The sequence below is a fragment of the Heterodontus francisci genome, chromosome 4 (assembly GCF_036365525.1).
Source record: "Heterodontus francisci isolate sHetFra1 chromosome 4, sHetFra1.hap1, whole genome shotgun sequence".
NCBI lineage: Eukaryota > Metazoa > Chordata > Chondrichthyes > Heterodontiformes > Heterodontidae > Heterodontus > Heterodontus francisci.
Genome location: NC_090374.1, coordinates 137,449,700 through 137,475,275, shown reverse-complemented (window position 1 = coordinate 137,475,275; position 25,576 = coordinate 137,449,700). Strand labels below are relative to the sequence as shown.

Genomic DNA, 25,576 nt, shown 5'->3' with positions numbered 1-25,576 from the left:
ATCTTTTAATGTAGCTTCCCAATCTACCATGACCAACCTGCCCCTCATACCTACGTGGTTTGCTGTGTTAAGATTTAACAGCCTAGTTTTGGACTGAACTAAATCACTTTCAATCTCAATGTAAAATTCTATCATATTATGGTCACTCTTCCCTTGAGGCCCCTTTACTACAAGGTTATTCATAAACCCTTTCTCATTGCACAATGCTGGATCCAAAATAGCCTGTTCTCTAGTTGGTTCCTTGGCATACTGGTCTAGAAAATTATCTTATGTACATTCCATGAACTTGTCCTTCACACTATTACTGCAAATTTGGTTTGTCCAGTCTATGTGAGGGTTAAAGTCCTCCATGATTACTGTATTACCCTTATTACATGCACCTTTAATTTCCTTATTTATACTCTGCCCTACACTGAAACTATATCCCCCATGAATATTTTCTGCCCCTTGATTTCTTAGCTCCACCCAAATTGATTTTCTGAGTGAAAATCCTTTCTCTCTAACGTCTTTATCCAATCCTTCATTATCAAGGCTACCCATTCTCCTTTTCCAGTTTGCCTATCTTTTCTAAAAGTTAATTCCTTCATTCTGCAAAAGTCACATCTCCCACAGGTGGTCGCACCTCCAATTAGAGTGAGCGAGTAGTTTCTTGGAGGCATAAACCATATGCCAAAACAAAACAGGATTGAAGAAGTACCTCAGAGAAGTCTTTTCTAACCTTAAGAACTCACCATTAATTTTTTGTAAATGGTCAATTCCAAAACCTTGTGAGAATATTGACCTGGGACTAGAAGTGCTTCATGAAACAAGAACCCCAATGGCAGTCTAGAATATTCAGGACCAATTTAACCTCAAAATGGAATTGGCAGGTTTTTGTGGCTTAAAAAGGGTTAAAACTTTCTAAAGGATGTAAAATCAATTGTTTAAATTTACTGCTCTGCATGAGCTCTGTTTTAGTGAGTGAACCATAAAATAATAGAATGATTAAGGTATCATTCTAATGAATATAAAATAATTGTTATCATAAAATGATGCAGCACAGAGGAGGCCATTCAGCCCATTATGCTTGTACTGGCTCTTTGGTGGGGCTATCCACTGTTCTTTCCCCATAGCCCTCTAATTTATTACTTTCAAGTATTTAGCAAATTCCCTTTTAAAACTTATTATTGAATCTGCTTCCACCACCCTTTTAGGAAATACATTCCAGATCACTACAGCTCGCTGCATAAAAAAATGTCTCCTCATGTCACCTCTGCTTCTTTTGCCAGTCACCTTAAATCTGTCTCCTCTGATTACTGACCCTTCTGCCATTGAAAAGAGTTGAACACCTCTATCAAATCTCTTCATTAACATTAATACAAAAGAAAAATACTGCAGATGCTGGAAATCTGAAAATAAAAACACAAAATGTTGCCAGACCAGCATTTTGTTTTTATCTCCTCTTAACCTTCTCTGGTCTAAGGAGAACAACCCCAGCTTCTCCAATCTCCATATAACTAAAATCTCTCATCCTGCTAACATTCTAGTAAATTGCTTTGCACCCTCTCCAGTGCCTTGACATCCTTCCAAAAGTGTGTTGAACAGATTTGAAAACAAGACTCCAGCTGAGGCTTTATCAGTATTTTAATAAAGGTTTAGCATAACCTCTTTGCTTTTGTACTCTGCCTCTGTAATAAAGCCAAGGATCCCATATATCTTTTCTAGCAACTTTCTCGACTTGTCCTGCCACCTTCAAAGATTTGTGAACATACATTCCCATCTCTCTCTCTTCCCACACCCCCTTTAAAATGGTACCATTTAGTTCATATTGCTGCTCCTCATTCTTTCTACCAGAATGCATCATACTTCACACTTCTGTGCGTTATATTTCATTTGCCATATATCTGCCCATTTCACCATTCTGTCTGTGTCCTCCTGAAATCTGTTACTATCCTTGTCATTGTTTACTTCATTTCCATGTTCCATATCATCAGCAAATTTTGACATTATGCCCTGTATACCCAAGTCCAGGTCAGTAATGAGTCATTTATGGCACAGAAGGAGGCCATTCCACTCATTAAGTCAATGCCATCTCTCCACAGAGCTATCCAGTCAGTCCCACTCCCCCCATTCATCCCCGTAGCCCTGCAAGTTTATTTCCTTCAAATGCTCATCCAATTTCCTTTTGAAGTTATTGATTGTCTCCACTTCCACCACCCTTGTGGGCAGCAAGGTCCAGATCATTACCACCTGCTGCATAAAATAGTTCTTTCTCATATTCCCCCTGCATCACTTGCCCAAAACCCTCAATCTGTGTCTCTTAGTCTTTGTACCATCAGTTAATGGGAGCAGTTTTTCCTTATCTAATTTACCTAAGCCTGTTATAATCTTGTACACCTCGATTAAATCTCTCCTCAATCTCCTTTGTTCTAAGGAGGACAACCCCAGCTTTTCCAACCTAACCTTGTAAATAAAACCCCCATCCCTGGAACCATTCTGGTAAATCTCCTCACACCCTCTCAAGGACCCTCACATCCTTCCTAAAGTGTGGTGACCAGAACTGGATACAATACTCTAGTTGGGGCCTAGCCAGGGCTTTATAAAGGTTGAGCATAACTTCCCTTCTTTTGGATTCAATACCTCAATTTATGAATCCCAAGATCACATATGCTTTGCTAACCACTTGCTCACCTTCAAAGGTAGATGCACATGCACCCCCAGGTCCCTCTGTTCCTGCACAATCTTTAGAACTGCACCATTAAGTCTATATTGCCTCAGCCTATCCCTTCTGCAAACATGCATCACCTCACACTTGTCTGTATTAAATTCCATCTGCTACTTGTCTGTCTATTCTGCTAGCCTAACTACGTCCTGTTGCAGGCGATTTGTATCATCCTCAACTGTTTGCAACTCCTCCAAGTTTGGTATCATCAGCAAATTTTGAAATTCAAATCTGTATTCCAAGATCCAAGTCATTTTATCTGGAACAAAAAAAACTGTGGTCCTAGTACTGACCATTGGAGAACACTACCATCTACCATCCTCCAGTCTGAGAAGTAACCATTTACCATGACTCGCTGTTTTCTGTCCTTGAGCCAATTTTTTATCCAATTGGACACTGACCCTCCTATTCCATAAGCCTCAATTTTGTTTATCAGCCTTTTATATAGTACTTTGTTGAACACTTTCTTAAAATCCATTTAGGCAACATCCACTGCATTCCCTTCATCAGCCTCTTTGTTCCTTCATCAAAAAATTCTGTTCAATTAGTCAAGCATGCCTCTTACAAATCCGTCTTATCAAATCTTTCTCCCATACTGGAAAAAGGAAAGAAATTAGAAAGCTTAATAGCAGGAGAGGTACGAGATTCTGATATTAACTCAAGAACTTTGGGTGAGCATGTGGCCCACAGGCTAAGCATTAAGCTCATCAAGGTGAGGCCCGAGCCTAATTTAAATAAGTTGGGGCATGAACCTAGCACGTGAGAGTAGGCAAGCATTTTTATTTAAAGATACAGCACTGAAACAGGCCCTTCGGTCCACCGAGTATTTGCTGACCAACAATCACCCATTTATACTAATCCTACATGAATCCCATATTCCCTACTACATCTCCACCATTCTCCTACCACCTACCTACACTAGGGGCAATTTACAATAGCCAATTTACCTATCAACCTGCAAGTCTTTGGCTGTGGGAGGAAACCAGAGCACCCGGCGGAAACCCATGCGGTCACAGGGAGAACTTGCAAACTCCGCACAGGCAGCACCCAGAACTGAACCCGGGTCGCTGGAGCTGTGAGGCTGCGGTGCTAACCACTGCGCCACTGTGCCGCCCCATCATGGCAAGCATGGCATGCAGCTGCTACCGGGGATCCCGGACAGGATAAGTCTAGGGTGTGGACCCGAGGCAATCATGGGAAGCCCAGGGCAGGGAAGACTCAGGGAATCCCTGTTGTTCCTCCTGGTCCACAAAGCAATCTTTGAAAACTAAAATTAACTTAAGGTCATGGCCCTCTTCTGAACCTGCTGATCCTTCTAATCAGGTGTCCAAGCAAGACCAGCACCAAGAATGGTGGGCAGGCTCTCAAATCTGGAGGGCCAATCAGAGGCCTTCTAGCTTGAGGGGAGCAGTAGGCTATAATGGAAGCTAAGTAAGAGAGAGGATGTTTCAAAATGGAAGTGTCCTCTCAAACTTTTTTAAATTATTATTAAAAAATAGATTCAGCAGCAGACCACCACTGTGGGGGGATGGGAGGGGAACCCCCTCAACAGGACGGCTTGTTGCTGCTCTCACACCCAGGCGCATGGGAACCCCACCACCGGAAAGTTCCCCTCCAAGTCACGTACCATCCTGACTTGTAAAGATATTGCTATTCCTTCATTGTCACTGGTTCAAAATCTTGGAACTCATTACTAACAACACTGTGGGTGTACCTACACCACATAGACTGCAGCACTTCAAGAAATGGCTTTCCACCACCTTCACAAAGGCAATTAGGGATGGACAATAAACGCTGGCCTTGCCAATGACATCCACATCCCATGAATGAACAAAAAAAAAAATTAGCATTATGAGAATGAATGTGTATAAATAGTGAACAAGTCTTTTCAATGACAGAAAACCAGAATTACTACTTAGAATGTTTATTTATGAGCTTCATATCTACGTCACTTATACTCCTGGCTGCTTATTCATCATTACTCACAAAACTCCAAAGGCCCTTTGATGTCAGTAAATCAGGCAAGGTTTTATTTTAGCAGATGAGCAGTGTGAATAAATTCTGTTTTTGGTTTATTTTCATGATAGATGCCTCTCGTGCGCTTCCTGAATTTGTAGAACTTGAGGTTGGAGACACTCCATTGTTGGATGGCATCAGTCTTGAGGATATCAGAACACTACAGATTCTTTATAGAGAGCATTGTGAGGTATGGAACTTAGGGCCCATAACTTAAATTAATTTTTAATTCAGAATATGCACAAGTTAAAAATAAATTATTCATCCTTTTATGAACTCAGTTTCACAATAAACCTTGCCAAAACTTTATTGATACAAAACAAAATCATAAAACAGACCTATTTCCTTTTTCACCTCCTTTCGTCGAATCGTGCGTGGGGTTCTGCGTGAATCTGGCCAATAGACTATGATATTGAGAATTAAATTGCTGAACAGAATATCCACTCTGCATTTCAGATTTTTACTTTAGATAACTGGGATTGTTTAGGTGTTGGGACTGCTTTCTTGTTCTAATTTATTGAATTACTTTAAACATCAGAGTACACAGACATTGGGCCGGATCTTGTGCTCATCTGGAAGGCGAGTTACGTGGTGGGTGGCCGGAGAATCGGAGCGGAATCACCCGTCACGGAACCTGACGCCGGGTTTCCTGGTTCCAGTCTTCCCGGGGGCAGGATAAGCCGACAACAACCTTCCAGTCCAGAGGCCAATTGAGGTCCTTAAGTGGCCTATTAACGGTCAATTAAGGGCCTCTTCCTGCCATTGCTGGGATCTTACCAGCAGCGGGTGGGGGGGGATCCTCCGTCCACGGGGAGGATGCCTTGTAAAATGAACCGCGCTTCCTGCAAGCTTTGTGGGGGGCCCTCCTTCATGGGCAATTTGTGACCCACTGAGGAGCCCCCAGGAACAGCTGTACCCCCCGGACCCCCTGCCCCTTCCCCTTGGACCAAACAACCACACTCCCCACCCCCTTTGCCAGGGCTTTCCAGACTGGCCACGGCAACCCTGTCTCACCTACCTGTTGGTTCCAGAGTTCCACTGCTGGGCCTGGGTCCGAGGCTTCAGCAGTACCAGCTGTGGCCACCGCTCCTGGTGGCACTGCCAATACTGCTGAGCTGCCGGCTGTCTGATTGGCCAGCAGCTCTAGGAGGCGGGAGCCCTGTCTCTATAAAGTCTTTAAAGGGACAGAGATCCCTCCTCCTTAAATGAATGTTGACCCTAAAAGACTGGAGGATTGCTCCAGGGTGCTGAAAAAATGCAGAGCCGGGGTTCCCCCTGCCTTTATGGCCCGCCGCCGGGTTCCCACCTCCTGCACAAAATCCAGCCCATCTGTTGTAACAATTGCAGAATCAGCTCTTTAAGGAGCTCATGTTACACAATCCAACATGAGTACTCAGGTAGATCATACTACACAATTCCAATATGACTACACAATTGTTTTCTGAGCTTACAATTCATTATGAGAACTCAGGTACATCATAATCCACAATCCAGTATAACTACAACATACAGTCGTTCACTCAAAACTCTTATGCCAGTTCTACCGTTTGTCCCTATGGCCAGAATTTAATGCCCACTTCCCCCCCCCCCCCCCCCCACCCGCCCCGGGAGAGGGCTAGGAGGTGGAGGGGTGGGGGGGGGGAGCATAAAAGCGTGTTGGAGGTGGGGGGCGGGTGCCGTGCCCATTGCCTACCTGCCCCTGCTGCTGTTTTACCAGTGGTGGGGAGGTGGCAAACAGCCCACCCGACCAAGGTCAATTGAGGTCCTTAAGTTGCCAATTAATTGATCAGGCACCCTGTGCCCCACGGTGAGCCCCCCCCCAGTAGCACTGGCCACCCCCCACGAAAACTACCCCCCCACTCCGCCCTACTCTCTGACCTACCCGCACCCTGATTGTCCCCAGCGATGCCCAACCCCCACTTATCTCTTTGAAGGGCAATATCGATCATTCTCTTCTTGCCGGGTGCAGTCCCAGCAGTGGCCACTACTCCGGGTGGCACTGCTGGGACTGAGGAGTTGCCAGTCCTCTGATTGGCCAGCAGCTTTTGAAGGTGGGACTTGCTGCCTCAGAGGGGCAGAAGTCCCGATCAAAGCCAATTAAGGGACTGGGCCACGCAAAGTAGCAGCGTGGTGTCCAGGCCCGGCAGAGGTGGGCTTGCCCCAGCTTTTGAGCCGGTGGGCAGGGTCACTGCCTCAAATGTTAAATTTCGACTAATATTTCATGCATACGACCCTAAATCACAATACATCAAAAGAGACACAAAGTGACATTGAGGTAACGACATGGAGCCAAGAAGATGCACTTGGCCCATCTCAACCTCCCCTAATCATCCTGTTAACATGGTTAAATGGTCCACTTAAACTCTTGCAATCACTTTATTACTATAAACACAGTGATAGACCTACGTTTCCCAGACCTTCAAGACATGGACGAATGACCTTCACACATTCTTTTAATTCCTCATCATTGCATTAGGCCTGCTTCACAGAGCATCCCTTTTCAGCAGAAAACTGTTTTAATTCATTGTGTGTTGATCCCACAAACAAAGAGATGCACAGGGAGTGTGAACCCATAGTCCCCCAGTAACCAGGCTTTAAAATGTTACACATTAAGTAATTAAATTAGTATCTTCATTTTAAGCCAGTTAAAGCCTCCACCAAAATAATAGATAGAAGAGTTTCAGATAAACTTGTTATCTTTCACATCCTAATATCTATGATGTAATGTAAAAACTCTAATATCTACAGTATCTCATTCAAAGTCAGAGATGGCCTCTTGCACCTTGGTCCCAATGAAGAGTCTGTCTTTTTTTAGCTGCTAAGAATAATGAATCCTTTAAACTGTATTTGTTGCTGGAATCATATCTTTTGCTTACACGGTGTTTTTGTTACCTTATAGGCGATACTGGATGTAGTAGTGAATCTTCAGTTTAGCCTCATTGAAAAACTATGGCAAACATTCTGGCACTATAGTCCATCAACTTCAACTGATGGGACTCCTATCAGTCAAACCAGGCAAGTTTCTGTCGGATCTATTTGGCTTTCACAACTTGGCCAGTTGTAGGCAAGTAAAAATTGGTTTTGGCCCATTTTAGGGCCCAAAGTAGGTGATGCGCTGCAAGCACATGCCAAAAACAAAAGTCTGAGGTTCACTCATAATGGTCCCGTAGCCTCATTTTAATAATATTGGCAAACTGCTGACACCTGTTGTGCCTTCAGAGGCAGCTAATTTAAAGTTGGCAATGAAATATGGGTCTGCTTCCTCGCTGACAGTGGCTTTCAGGTAAATCTCAGAGGGAGGGAAGAACAACACGTGTGGGTAGGTTACGGGGGCTGGCAGCGGCCCACAGGAGTGTTTTGGAGCCAAGACTAACATTCCTGCTCCTCCCGGCTCCACACAAAAGTAAGTTTAAATAAAAAGAATTTCTTAGGCAGCAGCAATCCGATCAAAACCTGAGTGAGTGGAGCAGGCCCGATGCTGTGCTCCACACAATGCTGACTAATGTTGCTGAGGAACAGTGGTGCAGTGGTTAGCACCTCAGCCTCACAGCTCCACAGATCGGGTTCAATTCTGGGTACTGCCTGTGCGGAGTTTGCAAGTTCTCCCTGTGACCGCGTGGGTTTCTGCAGGGTGCTCCGGTTTCCTCCCACAGCCAAAGACTTGCAGGTGATAGGTAAATTGGCCATTGTAAATTGCCCCTAGTGTAGGTAGGTGGTAGAGAATATGGGATTACGGTAGGGTTAGTATAAATGGGTGGTTCTTGGTCGGCACAGACTCGGTGGGCCGAAGGGCCTGTTTCAGTGCTGTATCTCTAAATAAATAAATAACCCTTATATATTCTACTTTCCATTAACTTGAGGTCATCCAAAATTCTGCTGCCTGCATCTTAACTCACACCAAGTCCCATTCACCTATCAGCCCTGTGCTTGCGGACCAACATTGGCTCCGGGTCAAGCAACGTCTTGATTTTAAGATTCTCATCTTTGTTTTCAAATCCCTCCATGGCCTGGTCCCTCCCTATCTCTGTAATCTCCTCCAGTCTTACAACCCTCCAAGATATTTGCATTCCTCTAATTCTGGTCTCTTGTACATGACCCAAGGAAACTTGAAATACATCATCCGACAATTTCAGGCATCTCAGGCAGCCACATTAAACATGCGTTCGACTCCTTGCATGTGCTAATTAGGGACCAAATGCCTGTAGAACAACAACAACTTTAGTGTATATAGCACTTCACACGAGCGTGACATTAAGTATGACACTAAGCCACAAAAAGAGATATTAGGTCAGATGACCAAAAGATTGACCCTGTGAAATTTTTACCTCATCAGGGTGCAATGAGCACCAGTTTCTACCCTAATATATTTTTTGTTGATATGTTTTTTCTTTGTTTTCTACCTCTCCTGGTCTCTGTCCTATGCCATAAATGCAGGTAACCTTTGCCAATTCTGAAAATAACTGATAGAATGCATGTGAGAGAAGCCTAGGGTGAGTCTGTTCAATTTTTCACTCTTTCTGGTGTGTGGAGGTGATTGACCTCTGTTCGACACATCTCCATGATGGCATGGCTGAGATTAGGCACTTATCATGCAGGAAATCCACATCACCTCACCTATTATTTTTCAATGGTGCATACAGTAAGTCGGTTAACATTATAAATTGATTACACAGAATGTTATTTATTGGGTTTTTATCATTCAGCTAGCACGAAACACATTCTGAAACACATCTACAATTATCAATCAATATTTTTTAGGGCCTTGTTAAAAAGTTTTCAAAAATTAAGGGCACATCTTAAACTTTTTTCTCAACTAATTAAATTCCAGATTCAAATCCTTCTCAGGCAGCATCTGGAATCGTAGAATCATAGAATTGTTACAGCACAGAAGGAGACCACTCCGCCCATCGTGTCCAGACCAGCGCTCTGCAAGAGCAACTCAGCTAGTCCAACTCTCCTACCTTTTCCCCATAGCCCTGCAAATGTTTTTCTCTTAAGCTAATTATCCAATTCCCTGTTGAAAGCCACAATTGAATCTGCCTCCATCACACTCTCAGGCAGTGCATTCCTGATCCTAACCACTCACTGCATAAAAAAGGTTTTTCCTCATGTCACCATTGCTTCTTTTGCCATTCACCTTAAATCTGTGTCCTCTGGTTCTCGACTGTTCCACCAATGGGAACAGTTTCTCCCTATCTACTCTGTCTAGACCCCTCATAATTTTGAACACCTCTATCAAATCTCCTCTCAATGTTCTCCATGGAGAACAGACCCAGTCTTCTTCTTCTTCTTTGGCCTCCTTGTCTCGAGAGACAATGGGTAAGCGCCTGGAGGTGGTCAGTGGTTTGTGGAGCAGCGCCTGGAGTGGCTATAAAGGCCAATATTAGAGTGACAGACTCTTCCACAGGTGCTGCAGAAGAAATTGTTTGTCGGAGCTACTACACAGTTGGCTCTCCCCTTGGGCTTCTGTCTTTTTTCCTGCCAACTGCTAAGTCTCTTTCACTTGCCACACTTTAGCCCCGCATTTATGGCTGCCTGCCAGTTCTGGCGATCGCTGGCAACTGACTCCCACGACTTGTGATCAATGTTTCAGGACTTCATGTCGCGTTTGCAGACGTCTTTAAAGCGGAGACATGGACGGCCGGTGGGTCTGATACCAATGGCGAGCTCGCTGTACAATGTGTCTTTGGGGATCCTGCCATCTTCCATGCGGCTCACATGGCCAAGCCATCTCAAGCGCAGCTGACTCAGTAGTGTGTATAAGCTGGGGATGTTGGCCGCCTCGAGGACTTCTGTGTTGGAGATACGGTCCTGCCACCTGATGCCAAGGATTCTCCGGAGGCAGCGAAGATGGAATGAATTGAGACGTCGCTCTTGGCTGACATACGTTGTCCAGGCCTCGCTGCCATAGAGCAAGGTACTGAGGACACAGGCTTGATACACTCGGACTTCTGTGTTCCGTGTCAGTGCGCCATTTTCCCACACTCTCTAGGCCAGTCTGGACATAGCAGTGGAAGCCTTTCCCATGCACTTGTTGATTTCTGCATCGAGAGACAGGTTACTGGTGATAGTTGAGCCTAGGTAGGTGAACTCTTGAACCACTTCCAGAGCGTGGTCGCCGATGTTGATGGATGGAGCATTTCTGACGTCCTGTCCCACGATGTTCGTTTTCTTGAGGCTGATGGTTAGGCCAAATTCATTGCAGGCAGCCCCAAACCTGTTGATGAGACTCTGCAGACACTCTTCAGTGTGAGATGTTAAAGCAGCATCATCAGCGAAGAGGAGTTCCCTGAGGAGGACTTTCCGTACTTTGGTCTTCGCTCTTAGACGGCAAGGTTGAACAACCTGCCCCCTGATCTTGTGTGGAGGAAAATTCCTTCTTCTGAAGAGTTGAACGCATGTGAGAGCAGCAGGGAGAAGGAAATCCCAAAAAGTGTGGGTGCGAGAACACAGCCCTGTTTCACGCCACTCAGGATAGGAAAGGGGTCTGATGAGGTGCCGCTATGCTGAATTGTGCCTTTCATATTGTCATGGAATGAGGTGATGATACTTAGTAGCTTTGGTGGACATCCGATCTTTTCTAGTAGTCTGAAGAGACCACGTCTGCTGACGAGGTCAAAGGCTTTGGTGAGATCAATGAAAGCAACGTAGAGGGGCATCTGTTGTTCGCGGCATTTCTCCTGTATCTGACGAAGGGAGAACAGCATGTCAATGGTCGATCTCCAATCTATCCACGTAACTGAAGTCCCTCATCCCAGGAACCATTATCGTTCAACTTTTCTGCGCCCTCTCTAAAGCCTTCACATCCTTCCTAAAGTGTGGTGCCCAGAATTGGACACAATACTCCAGTTGAGACAGAACTAATGTTTTATAAAGGTTCACCATAACTTCCTTGCTTTTGAACTCTATGTCTCCCTTTATAAAGCCCAGGATCTCGTATGTCTTATTAACGCTTTCTCAACCTGCCCTGCCACCGTCAATGTAGATGGTACATATTGCTGCCACTGTGCGTCAGTGGTGAAGGGAGTGAATGTTTAAGGAGGTGGTTGGGGTACCAATCAAGTGGGCTGTTTTCTCCTGGATGGTGTCGAGCTTCTCGAGTGTTGTTGGAGATGCACTCATTCAGGCAAGTGGAGAGTATTCCATCACACTCCTGACTATGCAAAAGAAAGGGCTGAAGCATTTGCATCCATCTTCAGCCAGAAATGCTGAGTGGATGATCCATCTTGGCCTCCTCCTGAGGTCCCCAGTATCACAGCTGCCAGTCTTCAACCAATCTGATTCACACCACGTGATATCAAGAAACGGCTAAAGACTGCAAAGGCTATGGGCCCTGACGACATTCCGGCAATAGCACTGAAGACTTGTGCTCCAGAACGAGCAAAGCTGTTCCACTACAGCTACAACACTGGCATCTACTCCTGAAAAGCCCACCAGAAAACCTGTCCAACTGATCCTCAACGTCGCCAGAAACCAACTGTTCTAGGAAGATCCCAGAGACAGCGTATTTGGGACCATAAAGGACAGCTAACATCTTTCAATGTCTTTTTTTTTCTTCAAGAATTTGTAAGTATATGGCCAAAGTATTTTTTTTGTCTTTTTTTTGTAACAGAGCTCTAAAGAAAAAAATCTATATTTTTCAGTTATCCAATGTGTCTGTGAGAGGCTAAGGTAAAAAGGGAATTTTCATATTTCAATCTGTGTGTTAATGCTTTGCTTCATTACTGGTTATGTCTTGTTTTATAATAAACTGATAATTTTGTTGTTTATTTAAAAAACCTGTTTGGTGTATTTTATTCTGGGATAAAAATAGAGTCTATGATTGACTGTATTAATAACTCGGTAAACATGTAAATATATGTTGTGACCTGTGGAGAAGTGGAACTAGAAAAAACAGTGCATTCCTCCCGCCTCGGTCGTAACACAAGAGAGAATCTAACCATCTCTCCTTGATGTTCAATGGTGCTACCATCGCTGAATCCTCCACTATCAACATCCTGGGGGTTACCATTGACCAGAAACTGAACTGGACCAGCCACATAAATACTATGGCTACAAGATGAGGTCAGAAGCTGGGAATTCTGCAGCAAGTAACTCACCTTCTGACTCCCCAATGCCTATCCACCATCTACAAGGCACAAGTCAGGAGTATGATGGAATGCTGTCCACTTGCCTGGATTGGTGCAGCTCCAACAATACTCAAGAAGCTTGACACCATCCAGGATAAAGCAGCCCGCTTGATTAGCACCCCATCCACCACCTTCAACATTCACTCCTTTCATCACCGACGCACCGTGACACCAGATACACTGCAGCAACTCACCAAGTCTCCTTAGTGTTGATACTGCCACATGTTAAATTGGACCCAAGAATGTTGTAACAATCTATCATGTAATTGTAGATGAAAATCCATCACTTATCACTGATATTTTAGTAATCATTGATCTGATTCTATATCTGTCCTCCTGTAGCGAGAGTGAAATAGAAGGTAGACTCCCAAAGGCAAAGCTCACTGCTCTGTGCAAGAATGATTCCGTCCTCAAGTGGATGTGTACCTGCGATCATGTAATGTACCAGGCTCTTGTGGAAATCCTTATTCCAGATGTCCTTAGACCTATTCCTAGTAAGTACTGCCACAAGTTATTTACTTTTTAAAATTTTTAAATTCAGTCGTAAAATGCAAAAAAGAAACAAATAATAAACTGTTACATCATGTTACAGATGTGCAAACACATTCTTGAATCAGATCAGTTTCTTTGTGCACAGAATTGGCCTGAATGAAGTTTTTATTTTCCTGTATCTTAAGTTGTCTTGGCAATGTGACTCTTGGGGGTAGCAGGTGCACCATATCCTGCCTTCTCTGTGTTAAAATGAAAATAATTTAAAAATTGTTATCCTAGCCCAATGTGTTCAAATGTTAATATGATTTAGCAGAAAATGCGATTTTTGTTTTTTTGCTTTACTATTACCCAGGTTTATTGTGATAACGTAATAGAAATCATTCTTTTTCCCTCTCAAGCATGTGTTAATTTTTCTGTTCTTTCAAATTATTCTGTCCTGCAGTAGATATGCATTTGTTATCAGTCAATTTAATAGAGGAGACACCAAGTGAAAGGGATGCACTTCCCCAGTGTATGCTGTGGTATCCTTCATAGCTGTCAGCTAAAGAGCAACATTGGCAAAGGTTTGGTAATAAGTTACTTGCCTGGCCTCCTGGTTGGAATGAGGAGTGTCATGGACATAAAGTGGCACAAAAGTAATTTAGAAAACTGAAGTAGGATTTTTTTTTTAGAAACACGGTTAAGCAAACAAATTTTGCAGTAAATAATGGAGATATTGAAGCAAATTATGTATTCTTCTTATATGATCTCCACAGAAATGAAAATTTGCAATTGATAGTGCTCATTTCTGTTGTGAGCTGCTTATCTAAATTAGACTTTTCTATTGTTGGTAATTGCTGTAAGGTGGTTATATGGTTCTTTACTAATGACCACTTAAGATTTGTTGGCCCTGATTTTGAGGGCTTCTACACAGTGGGACTGGGGCAGTACTCCCCAAAAATCATGATGCTGAACTTAGTGTCCCGTTCTTGTTCCCAATCTATCTGCCACCATTTTATTCGGGGCCTTTACAAAGGCAGGCTAGGCGCCTGGCCGAAGCAGGCAGGACCTTCATTATATAATTCAAGTCAGGATCCCAATGATATTTTAGTCTCAAAAAATTGAAGTACCATGCAGTGTTGAACTCATTAAACAGTATAGACCTGAAATGGTCATTGGAAGTACATGTTAAAGTGCACTCATCTGCTCAGATCATTAGAATCTGTTTGGGGATAACCTGGCTTGATTTCTACTGATGTTTAGGACTTGCAAATCTCTGCTTGATTCTGCTTCAGAACTTTTAGGAAACTCAAAGGGGTACTGGACAATGCAGATCATTGGAATTATCAGCCACTCTACTATAGTTAGTGAAAGAGGAGCAACAACAGCAGTGGGGTGATCTCAGGGAGCTGAAATTGGGACTGTTACAAATCCACAAAGGAGGACCACCTTTCTCCAAGCTTGCTGCAGAGTCTGTCAGGGGACTGATTTGCTATGAGTGGAAGAGAAAAAAACCTGACTGCATGCCCTCACCTGCCATATCAAGACTTCCACTGCCAAGTGACTAACTTGAGACATGTTTCAAGTCGGTCTTTTCATAGCAAAAACAATTTCAGGGCAATGAAGAGATGACTTCAAACTTTAAAGGTTCATTGGGCCTTCCGGAAATTCCACTCTCCAATTTGGCAAGCTTCTTGTCACCACTGAAAGAGGGTAGATGGGGAGGATTGCCCGCCAATTAAATTTAAATGAGGCCTGACCATGGAAATGGTTCAGGCCTCTCGCTGATGACATCAGGTGAGCGGCCTGATTGCCGAAATCATTGCCCATCCAAAGTCTGCCTGTCTGAAAATCTGGGTAGGACTGTGAGAGTTAATTAGTTACCATCCGCCAATGGCAGCTTCAGTCCACGGCAATTTTACCATCGGGCCTCATTACCATGCCACTGAACCACTTCCCATCTACGCAGCGTGGTAAGTGCTTGCAGCCTTGCGATAATTCGGCCTCTATAGTTGTCTGCTCGCATACCGATAGGTGTGGAAATGGAGATTGAAAGAGGGAAGAACCCAGGCCAGGGTAGCCTAAGTTTATTTGTGGGACCCAGAGGTGAACTCCTACTCCATACTACATAGCATATCAGAAGGGGAGCTAGTATTCGAGAACAGTGTTTCATGCAGATGAAGAAAGAAACAACTTGAATTTATATAGCTCCTTTCTCGACCTGAAGACAAGCGCTTCACAGTCAATGAATTATTTTTGAATTATTGTAATGTAGGGAATCAAGGCAACCAATTCACATAGAGCAAGGTCCCACAAACAGCAGTATGAAGAATGACAAGATAATCTGTTTTGCTAATGTTGGTTGAGGGATGAATATTGGACAGAATACCCAGAGAACTCCCTTGCTCTTCTTCAAATAGTGCCATGTTATCTTTTCCATCCACCTGAGAGAGCAGATGAGACCTGAAATTAACATATCATCCAAAAGGTGACACCTCCAAGAGTGCAGCACTCCCTCACATTGCACTGAAGTGTCAGTGTAGATTTTGTGCTCAAGTCTTAGGAGTGGAGCTTGAACCCATGATGTTCTTACTCAGAGGCAAGAGTGCAACCACTGAGCCAAGACTGACCAGAGAGGGATTCAAACTTGGGAACTTTTAGCAGTGGGCATTCTTGTACTGTGAGATTGATTGTTGCTGAAGAAAGATGTGTAAGGATGAAGACAGAAGACTTTCAAGATATATGCAAAACAATGGAGATTCCATTGAAATGCACCGAAAATAATTACATTTTCCTTGGTGAGAAGCAGGCCCAGCCAGGGTATTATGTTGCTTTTTCTGACGTCAGTGATCTGCTGTTGGCACAACATCCATGTGTGTTAGACAGTACAGAGGAGTTCAATTCTCTTTGTTATTTGCTGCCACACATTGCATCAGTTGTTTTGGATACTTTTGGATACACAAGGTGCCCTTCATCTCACTGCAGCCTGGAACTGCTTTTCCATGCTCATCTCATCAAACAGTACATCTGTTTGTCACTGTCATGTACTGCTGCCATCCTGTCCTGCCAGATAAACAGAAAAGTAGCAAGAACACCTACATTCCGAGGCAGACTTTTGTCAAGAATACTGTTACGGTCACATCAGGAGGGGTCGAAAGACTCCCCTCTTGTCCCTCTCCTTGTTTGACTGCAACAGGGTTTTATTTCATTTTAAACAGTAGATCTGTTTACCAATTCAGTGAGTGTTTAATCCTTTATGTGCTATGACCACAAAAGAACCAAACGGACAAGTTTTCTTGAGTTTAAACAAGAAAGAGGTTAGATTATTGTATTTAAAAGCAAAACCTGAGCTCAGTAAAAATAATGAACTACACTCCAACTTACACACACACACACACACGAGAATCACACACACACGAGAATCACACACACACAAATAGGTTACAGAGTGATAACGAAGGGTTTGGTTGGATTCGAGTCCAGAACAAATAAAAATAATTTATAGTCTGTGGAGTTAGGTAATTCAGTTGTCTTCCAGCTGAATTCATGGTTCTGAAGTATCTGGCTGGTAGAAGTGCACTTGCAGCTAGTCCACCTGGTTCATGGTTTTCTTGGAGACAGTGATGTAGATGGCTTTCTCCCCCAGGGTCTCTGTCTGTAGCAATGGCAGACTTGGATGTTCCACAGTTGCAGACATGTTTCAAAACTTGCAATGTTACCTGGAGAGAGAGAGAGCCGCACCGGGATCCTGCACTGGTTAGCTCTCGAAGCTCGTCTGTGTAACAAAAACTCCAAGTTCATACAGCCAGGAGAGACTGTCATATGGTTCTCTCAGTATTCTTTTTAACTTTAATGAGGTCCAAAGTCTAAGAATCCCAAATCGTTCTCAGGTCATATTGTTTCAATGTTTACCCCCCTGAGATACCTCTCCACTAGTGTATGCTCCAAGATGGCTTTGAATGTCTTGCTAACGAGGGTGATACTAGATAATTTACTCAACTGTTCAAGTTATTGTCCTGGATGGAAGCTCTTTAGACATGCATCTCCACTTGGATGTCTTGGAATGTGAGGTATTTCAATGCAAGTTGTGGTGGCCATCTTAACTCCCAGTTTTTTAAAAGTTGCATGTAGGATTCCAGCTTTCCTTTTTAAAAGTTCAATGTAGGTTTCCAACCAGTGAATTAAAAATCTTCATTCAGCATAGCATGTTTTCCTGACAATACCTTGAAAACATTTTTGACTAAATCTTCAGAGAGCTTCGATTTTTAAGTTATCAGGAGCAGCAAAAACAGTTACTTACCTTCTTGCAAAAACCTCAGTGCTAGTAAAGATGATGAGGCAGATTTTAACTACAGACAGACCAGGGGCAGCTGGAGTGCAGCCACTAACTGCCCATTTATGCCGGCATGAGACCTGAGCGATTTTGGTGCTTGGGCCTCATTTACCTTCACTGACGTGCTGCAGACGCTGCAGTTCACCAGTTTTGAGAAGGCGGGCTAACGGCCAGTTCTTATGCTGGGCCAGCCAGCAGTTGGAGCCTGGGTTAGAGGGAGGCAATCCCAGGGAGGATCTGAGAGAGGCTAGCAATAACCCGAGCTTTTCTCGCAGGAACTCCCTTCCTAACAGCATTGTGGGTGTACCTACCGCACATGGACTGCAGCGGTTCAAGAAGGCAGCTCACCACCACCTTCTCAAGGGCAATTAGCGATGAGCAATAAATGCTGGCCTGGCCAGCGACGCCCACATCCCATGAAAGAATTTTTTCAAAAAGTTAAAGCAAGCAAGTCCAGTAGGCAGGCCGGGCAGGGGCAGGACAGGGAGCGTGGAAGGTCTGGTAGGCTAAACTGCATTTACTTTAATGCAAGAAGCCTTACAGGTAAGGCAGATGAACTCAGAGCATGGATCGGTACATGGGATTGTGATATTATAGCTATTACGGAAACGTGATTGAGGGATGGGCAGGACTGGCAGCTCAATGTTCCGGGGTACCGATCCTTCCGGCATTGCAGAGGTGGAGGTAAGAGAGGAGGGGGAGTTGCACTATTGATTAGGGAGGACATCACGGCAGTACTTAGAGAGGATATGCTGGGGGGAATGTCCAGCGAGGCCATATGGGTAGAACTTAGAAATAAGAAAGGGCTGATCACTTTGATGGGATTATACTATGGGCCCCCCAATAGTCAGAGGGAAGTGGAGGAGCATATATGTAGGGAAATCACAGATAGGTGTAGGAATTATAGGGTTGTAATAGTAGGTGATTATAACTTCCCTAATATTGACTGGGACTGCCTTAGTGCAAAGGGATCAGATGGGGAAGAATTTGTTAAGTGTGTCCAGAATAGCTTTTTGAAGCAGTATGTAGGTGGCCCGACTAGAGAAGGGGCTACACTCGACCTCCTCTTAGGAAATGAGGATGGGCAGGTGGTTGATGTGTCAGTGGGGGAGCACTTTGGGACCAGTGACCATAACTCTATTAGCTTCAAGATAGTTATGGAAAAGGATAGGACTGGTCCTCAGGTTGAAGTCCTAAATTGGGGGAAGGCTAATTTCGATGGCATCAGACAGGAACTCTCAAAAGTTGAATGGGAGAGGCTGTTTACAGGTAAAGGGACATCTGGCAAGTGGGAGGCTTTTAAAAGTGAGATGGGAAGAGTTCAGGGCCGGCATGTTCCTGTTGATGGAAGGGTAAGGCTGGCAAGTTTAGGGAACCGTGGTTGACGAGGGATATTGAGGGTCTGGTCAGGACAAAGAAGGAGGCATATGTCAGGTATAGGCAGCTGGGATCGAACGAGTCCCTCGAGGAGTATAGGGGATGTAGGACTACACTGAAGAAGGAAATTAGGAGGACGAAAAGGGGCCATGAGATTTCCCTGGCAGATAAGATAAAGGAGAATCCTAAAAGATTCTATAAGTATATTAAGAGTAAAAGGGTAGCTAGGGAGAGAGTAGGTCCCCTTAAGGATCAGTGTGGCAATCTATGTGTGGAGCCATGGGAAATGGGCGAGGTCTTAAATGAATATTTCTCGTTTGTATTTACCATGGAGAAGGTCATGGAAGCTAGTGAGTTCAAGGGAGGGAACACCGATATCCTGGAGCATATCAACATTACAAAGGAGGAGGTGTTGGAGGTTCTGAAGCGCATTAAGGTGGATAAATCCCCAGGGCCTGACCAGGTGTATCCTAGGATGCTATGGGAAGCAAGGGAGGAGATTGCTGGGGCCCTACCAGAGATTTTTGTATCATCATTAGCCACGGGTGAGGTACCGGAAGACTGGAGGATAGCTAATGTTGTGCCTTTATTTAAGAAGGGCAGCAGGGATAAGCCAGGGAACTACAGGCCGGAGAGCCTTACATTAGTGGTGGGAAAGTTATTGGAAGGGATTCTGAGAGACAGGATTTATATGCACCTGGAAAGGCATGGTCTGATTCGGGATAGTCAGCATGGCTTTGTGCGTGGGAAATCATGTCTCACGAATTTGATTGAGTTTTTTGAGGAGGTGACCAAGAGGATTGACGAGGACAGGGCAATGGGCGTTGTCTACATAGACTTTAGCAAGGCCTTTGACAAGGCCCCGCATGGTAGGCTGGTCCAGAAGGTTCGAACACCGGGGTGAGCTAGCAAATTGGATACAAAATTGGCTTGGTGATAGGAGGCAGAGGGTGGTAGTGGAGGGTTGTTTTTCAGATTGGGGGCCGGTGACCAGTGGTGTGCCGCAGGGATCGGTGCTGGGCCCTCTGTTGTTTGTCATATATATTAATGACTTGGATGTGAATGTAAGGGGCATGATTAGTAAGTTTGCAGATGACACCAAAATTGGTGGTATAGTGGACAGTGAAGAAGGTTGACTAAGGTTACAACAGGAGATAGCTCAACTGGGAAAGTGGGCAAGGGAGTGGCAAATGGAGTTTAAAGCAGACAAGTGTGAAGTGATGCATTTTGGGAAGTTAAACCAGGGCAGGACATATACAGTGAATGGCAGGGCCCTGGGGAGTGATCTTGAGCAGAGAGACCTTGGGGTGCAAGTACATAGTTCCCTGAAAGTGACAACACAGGTAGACAGGGTGGTGAAGAAGGCGTACGGCATGCTTGGCTTCATCAGCCGAGGCATTGACTACAAGAGTTGGGACGTCATGTTACAGTTGTACATAACTTTGATTCGGCCGCATTTGGAGTACTGTGTGCAGTTCTGGTCGCCGCACTACAGGAAAGATGTGATTAAGCTAGAGCGGGTGCAGAAAAGATTCACAAGGGTGTTGCCTGGTTTGGAGGACTTGAGTCATAAAGAGAGATTGGATAGGCTGGGTCTGTTTCCCTGGAGCGAAGGAGGCTGAGAGGGGACATGATCGAGGTATATAAAATTATGAAAGGCATAGATAGGGTAGATAGCCAGAGTCTGTTTCCCATGGTAGGGGTGACTAAAACTAGAGGGCATAGATTTAAGGTGAGAGGGAGGAGGTTTAAAGGGGATCAAAGGGGTACATTTTTCACACAGAACAGTGGGTATCTGGAATGAGCTGCCAGAGGAGGTGGTGGAGGCAGGAACAGTAGCGACATTTAAGAGGCATCTGGACAGGTACTTGAATGAGCAAGGCATCGAGGGATATAGAACTAGGGCGGCACAGTGGCGCAGTGGTTAGCACCGCAGCCTCACAGCTCCAGCGACCCGGGTTCAATTCTGGGTACTGCCTGTGTGGAGTTTGCAAGTTCTCCCTGTGTCTGCGTGGGTTTCCTCCGGGTGCTTTGGTTTCCTCCCACATGCCAAAGACTTGCAGGTTGGTAGGTAAATTGCCCATTATAAATTGCCCCTAGTATAGGTAGGTGGTAGGGAAATATAGGGACAGGTGGGGATGTGGTAGGAATGTAGGATTAGTATAAATGGGTGGTTGATGGTCAGCTCAGACTCGGTGGACTGAAGGGCCTGTTTCAGTGCTGTATCTCTAAACTAATCTAAACTAATGTTGGCAGGTGGGATTAGTATAGATAGGCATTATGGATGCGGTGGGCTGAAGGGCCTGTTTCTATGCTGTACAACTCTATGACTCTATAAGTAAGAGCGTGCTTGCTCATCCTGGTCCCACAAAAAAAAACATTTTCTAGGGTGTTTTGTGAGCAGCCTCCAGTGCTCCATTTAAGGACAACTGATTCAGTTGTTGACCGCCTGCTACAAATAGCTGGAGCGGCAGCGTAAACTGGGCAATAAGTGATCCAACATCATTTTTGGATCACTACCATCCCATTTACACCAGGTGGAGGAGTTAACATTGATCCTAATTATTCGGTAGCTCCTAAAATTTCCCTCTTCTTGCTCTTGCGGTTCACTTAAAAAAAATCTTCTCAACAATAATCAAAACAAAAATTGCTGGAAATACTCAGCAGGTCAGGTAGCATCTGTGGCGAGGGAAACAGAGTTAACATTTCAGTGTTTAATTCCGATTCCAGCATCCACAGTATTTTGTTCTACTTCCCCAAAATAAGTTAGCAGCCTGAAACCAAGCTGGTTACCATTAGGATTTAATGTGTGAAGTGCCTATTCAAAATGGGGATCATTATGTACAGTCTAAATCATTTCAGCCTATTATGGAGTAGAGCACTCTTTCTGACACATTGGCCGGGATTTTATGAGTCCCCAGGCGTTTCCGACAGTGGAACTGGAAGTTGGTGGAACTTCCACTTACGCCCTTTCTCCCGTTTTGCACGCACTTTTACATACAAATTAACATGCGGCGACGGGCATGGGGGACACTTGCAATCATGCGGCGGGGACGGACTTTCATTGGTGGAATCTGCCGTCACTCTGTGAAGCACCTTCAGCCACATGTCAATAAATCATTCTGTGTTCCAAGCCACAAGAATCAGCAGACTTCAGAAGCATATGCTGATTGTGGCCACAGAATAAGGTTACTATAATTTGGACTTGGTTTACCTTCATTTTCAGTTTGCACCCAAGGACCACCTTCCCTCATACTTTTTCTTTGCTTGTGACCATTCCCTCTGTCAGCCAGTACCCTAATTTTGCCCCACAGGACTCCAACATAGACAACACACGTCCCTCCCTTTAGGCCCCTCAAAACCATCTGTTTACTGTCATGTACACAACAACCCACCACCCACTGCGACCGCCCACAGCCAGCTTCAGCATCAGTAATAATCACTACACACGCTGAACGCTGCCCTTCTCCCTCATCTGCTCCTCCACCCACCCGAGACCCCACCCTGTTCTGCCCGAGTCTCCTCCCCTGCTCCTCCATCCACCTGATAACCCCACCCTGTCCTGCACCTCCATGCAGCCCCATCCCCGCCATGCCTTCCCCGCCATCACCTGAGAAGAATGACCCTTGCTGGTGTCGAGCTTGGAGCCAAGCATCCATTACAATGTTGGCCTTCCTTGTGCCAGTGAGCACAAGCCATGAAACCACAGACCTCAGACACAACTGCTCAAAGCTGACTGGTGTACGCCATCTTTAAACGAACCTGAATCGACTGGCACGGGAATACTGTTCGCCGCTAACTTAATCTGGCAGGTAGGACTTAATTTGAACTAATTGTAGGGTAATGTGTATTCATGGTATGAAATGCATGCAAAGCTGCAATCCGCTTCCGTGCAGGGTGTAATGTTCAATGGTTTGATTGATCTAGGTTTGATTGTATTAGTCTGTCCACTGATCATTGTTCTCTCTGCTTGATTACTTAAGCCTATTTGAAAGTGAAACTAAAAGAGATGCTGGAAAGTTCTCGGAAACACAAGACCATTCTGAAAGACATTGTACCGAATCTTCTAAGTGCTGAGATATTTTAAAGTGCTGTAAATAAAACTAGTTGTTGATTTAGGATTAGTGTCATATCTGCATTGCTCTGAGGTAAATCAGATATATAAAATATCCAGCAAACCGGTGAAAACATAATAAGGGGGGAACCCCAGATCTCTGTAAACATGCCGCTGACTTAATTGCTGTCAGAAATCCGTAAAAACAAATCATACTTAATTAAATCACCCCGCCCCCCACCAAAGCCTCTTTTGCAGGGCCCATAAAATTCCTCCCATTTATTCAATTTACACAGCTGGGAGTTTAGCTAAGGTTTGAGAGCCTCCTGCTTCACATATCAATGGGTAGTTGTTACCTCAAGATTGTATCTGTGACTGACAGCTCTGTGGGCCAAACCCACATCCCCCTCCCCATCTCACAGGCTTAAGGCAGTTACAAAAAAACTCTATCTCTGTCTCTCTTTTGCTCTATCTCTTTGTTTCTCTGGGGGCTAAATTGAACAGGCCCCCAGAAACAGGTACGGGGCTTGCAATGCATGATTACCACATGCCTGTTCAATGTGATGCGGGCAGCATGCCAACTTCTTGCTGCCTGCTCATTACTATGATTGTAGCATGCAGCCAGAGCTACCTGCGCTGTTGAATGGCTGCATGCCTCAACAGCAGGCTCAAAATCGTAACAGGTTGCTCGAGTTAAAGTCAGCTTGCACTACTTAAAGCCAACCTGCACTTCTTAACGGGGAGGTGCATTGTGGCTGGAGTCCTTGTACATGTTACCCTGGTGTGGGAAAAGACTGAATAATGGCACAACGTGGGAGACAGCGTGCTCCAAGGAGTGAAAGAGGTGGAAAGGAAGAGTGATGTGCTATATCCACATTGGGGCAGGAGGCCCACCAGACAAATGCTCAGAAGGCAGTGGGACCACATAGACGTGGCGGTCAATGCCAGCAGTGTAACCAGAAGGACCTAAATGCAGTGCTGCAAAAAGTTCAGTGACCTCACACAAGTGGTCAAGATCAGTGAATTCATCTTCAAATGTCATATCCCACCTACTGCACTTCTCACCTCAGATATTGCTTCATACACCACACCCCACCAGCAATCTCTATCAATCAGGATGCTTAGCTAACATTCATAGCTTCACCTCACCCTCACACACTTAGCACTGCAACAAACCTGATAAGAGCATAAGAAATAGGAGCAGGAGTAAGCCATTCAGCCCCTCGAGCCTGCTCTGCCATTCAATAAGGCTGATCTGATTGTGGCCTTAACTCCACTTTCCTGCCTGCCCCCCCCCACCCCATAGTCCTTGACTCCCTTGTAGATCAAAAATCTATCTAATTCAGCCTTGAATATATTCAATGACCCAGCCTCCGCTGCTCTATGGGGAAGTGAACTCCAAAGATTAACAACCCTCTGAGAAAAGAAATTCCTGCTCATCTCTGTCTTAGTCCTACCTATGCTATTGGTGCCCATATGAACCACAACAACTGGATCCTTCCCCTCCCACTCCAAGTTCCTGTCCAGCCCCAAGGAGATGTCCTAGGCAGGCAACAGAGCCTTTGGGACTCACGATCTTGACTGCAAAGAACAGTATATTACCCCCCCTAACTATACTGTTCCCTATTACTATTACATTCCTTTTCACTCCTCCCACTTGAAAGGTCCCCTGCACCACGATGCTGTGGTCAGTTTGCTCATCCTCCTGACAGTCCCTATTCTTGTCCAGACAAGCTGCAAGAAAGTCAAACCTGTTGGACAAGTGCAAGAGCTGAAGCTCCTCCATTGCTACCTTCCAGATCCCTATACCTGTCTCACTCGTAGTCATCCCGCCTGTCCTTACCAACAGATCAAATCTGAAGTACCTAGCCTAAGGGGTGTGACTGCCTCCTGGAAGAAAGTGTCCAGGTAACTTTTCCCCCGTCCTGGTGCATCATCGCAGTGCCCAAATGTCGGACTCCAGCTCGTCAACTCTGAGCCGAAGTTCCTCGAGTTGCATACACTCCCACATGCTACAGCTACAACACATCACCTGCCCTGCCATGTCTATTGTGTTTTATTAAACTAATTATTAGGTTTCAAGTTTAGAAATATCACTGCTAATTTGTGGTTATATTAAGTAGTTTAAGCTGGCGAGGTCGCCACTGGTATCAGACCCACCGGCCGTCCATGTCTCCGCTTTAAAGACGTCTGCAAACGCGACATGAAATCCTGTGACATTGATCACAAGTCATGGGAGTCAGTTGCCAGCGTTCGCCAGAGCTGGCGGGCAGCCATAAAGACAGGGCTAAAATGTGGCGAGTCGAAGAGACTTAGTAGTTGGCAGGAAAAAAGACAGAGGCGCAAGGGGAGAGCCAACTGTGCAACAGCCCTGACAAACAAATTTCTCTGCAGCACCTGTGGAAGAGCCTGTCACTCTAGAATTGGCCTTTATAGCCACTCCAGGTGCTGCTTCACAAACCACTGACCACCTCCAGGCGCGTATCCATTGTCTC

At 44.9% G+C, this 25,576-nt stretch overlaps 1 protein-coding gene across 17 annotated transcripts in view; it reads left to right on the top strand.

Moving 5' to 3' along the window:
• Positions 1-25,576, top strand: part of rfx3 (regulatory factor X, 3 (influences HLA class II expression)) — a 651,544-nt gene that overhangs the window by 536,498 nt on the left and 89,470 nt on the right. For all 17 annotated transcript variants that reach the window (XM_068030220.1, XM_068030223.1, XM_068030230.1 and 14 more), the window contains 3 exons: positions 4,789-4,907; positions 7,617-7,732; positions 13,189-13,340. In XM_068030220.1, coding sequence (XP_067886321.1) covers positions 4,789-4,907; positions 7,617-7,732; positions 13,189-13,340 — 387 coding nt within the window. The remainder of the gene's footprint in view (positions 1-4,788; positions 4,908-7,616; positions 7,733-13,188; positions 13,341-25,576) is intronic.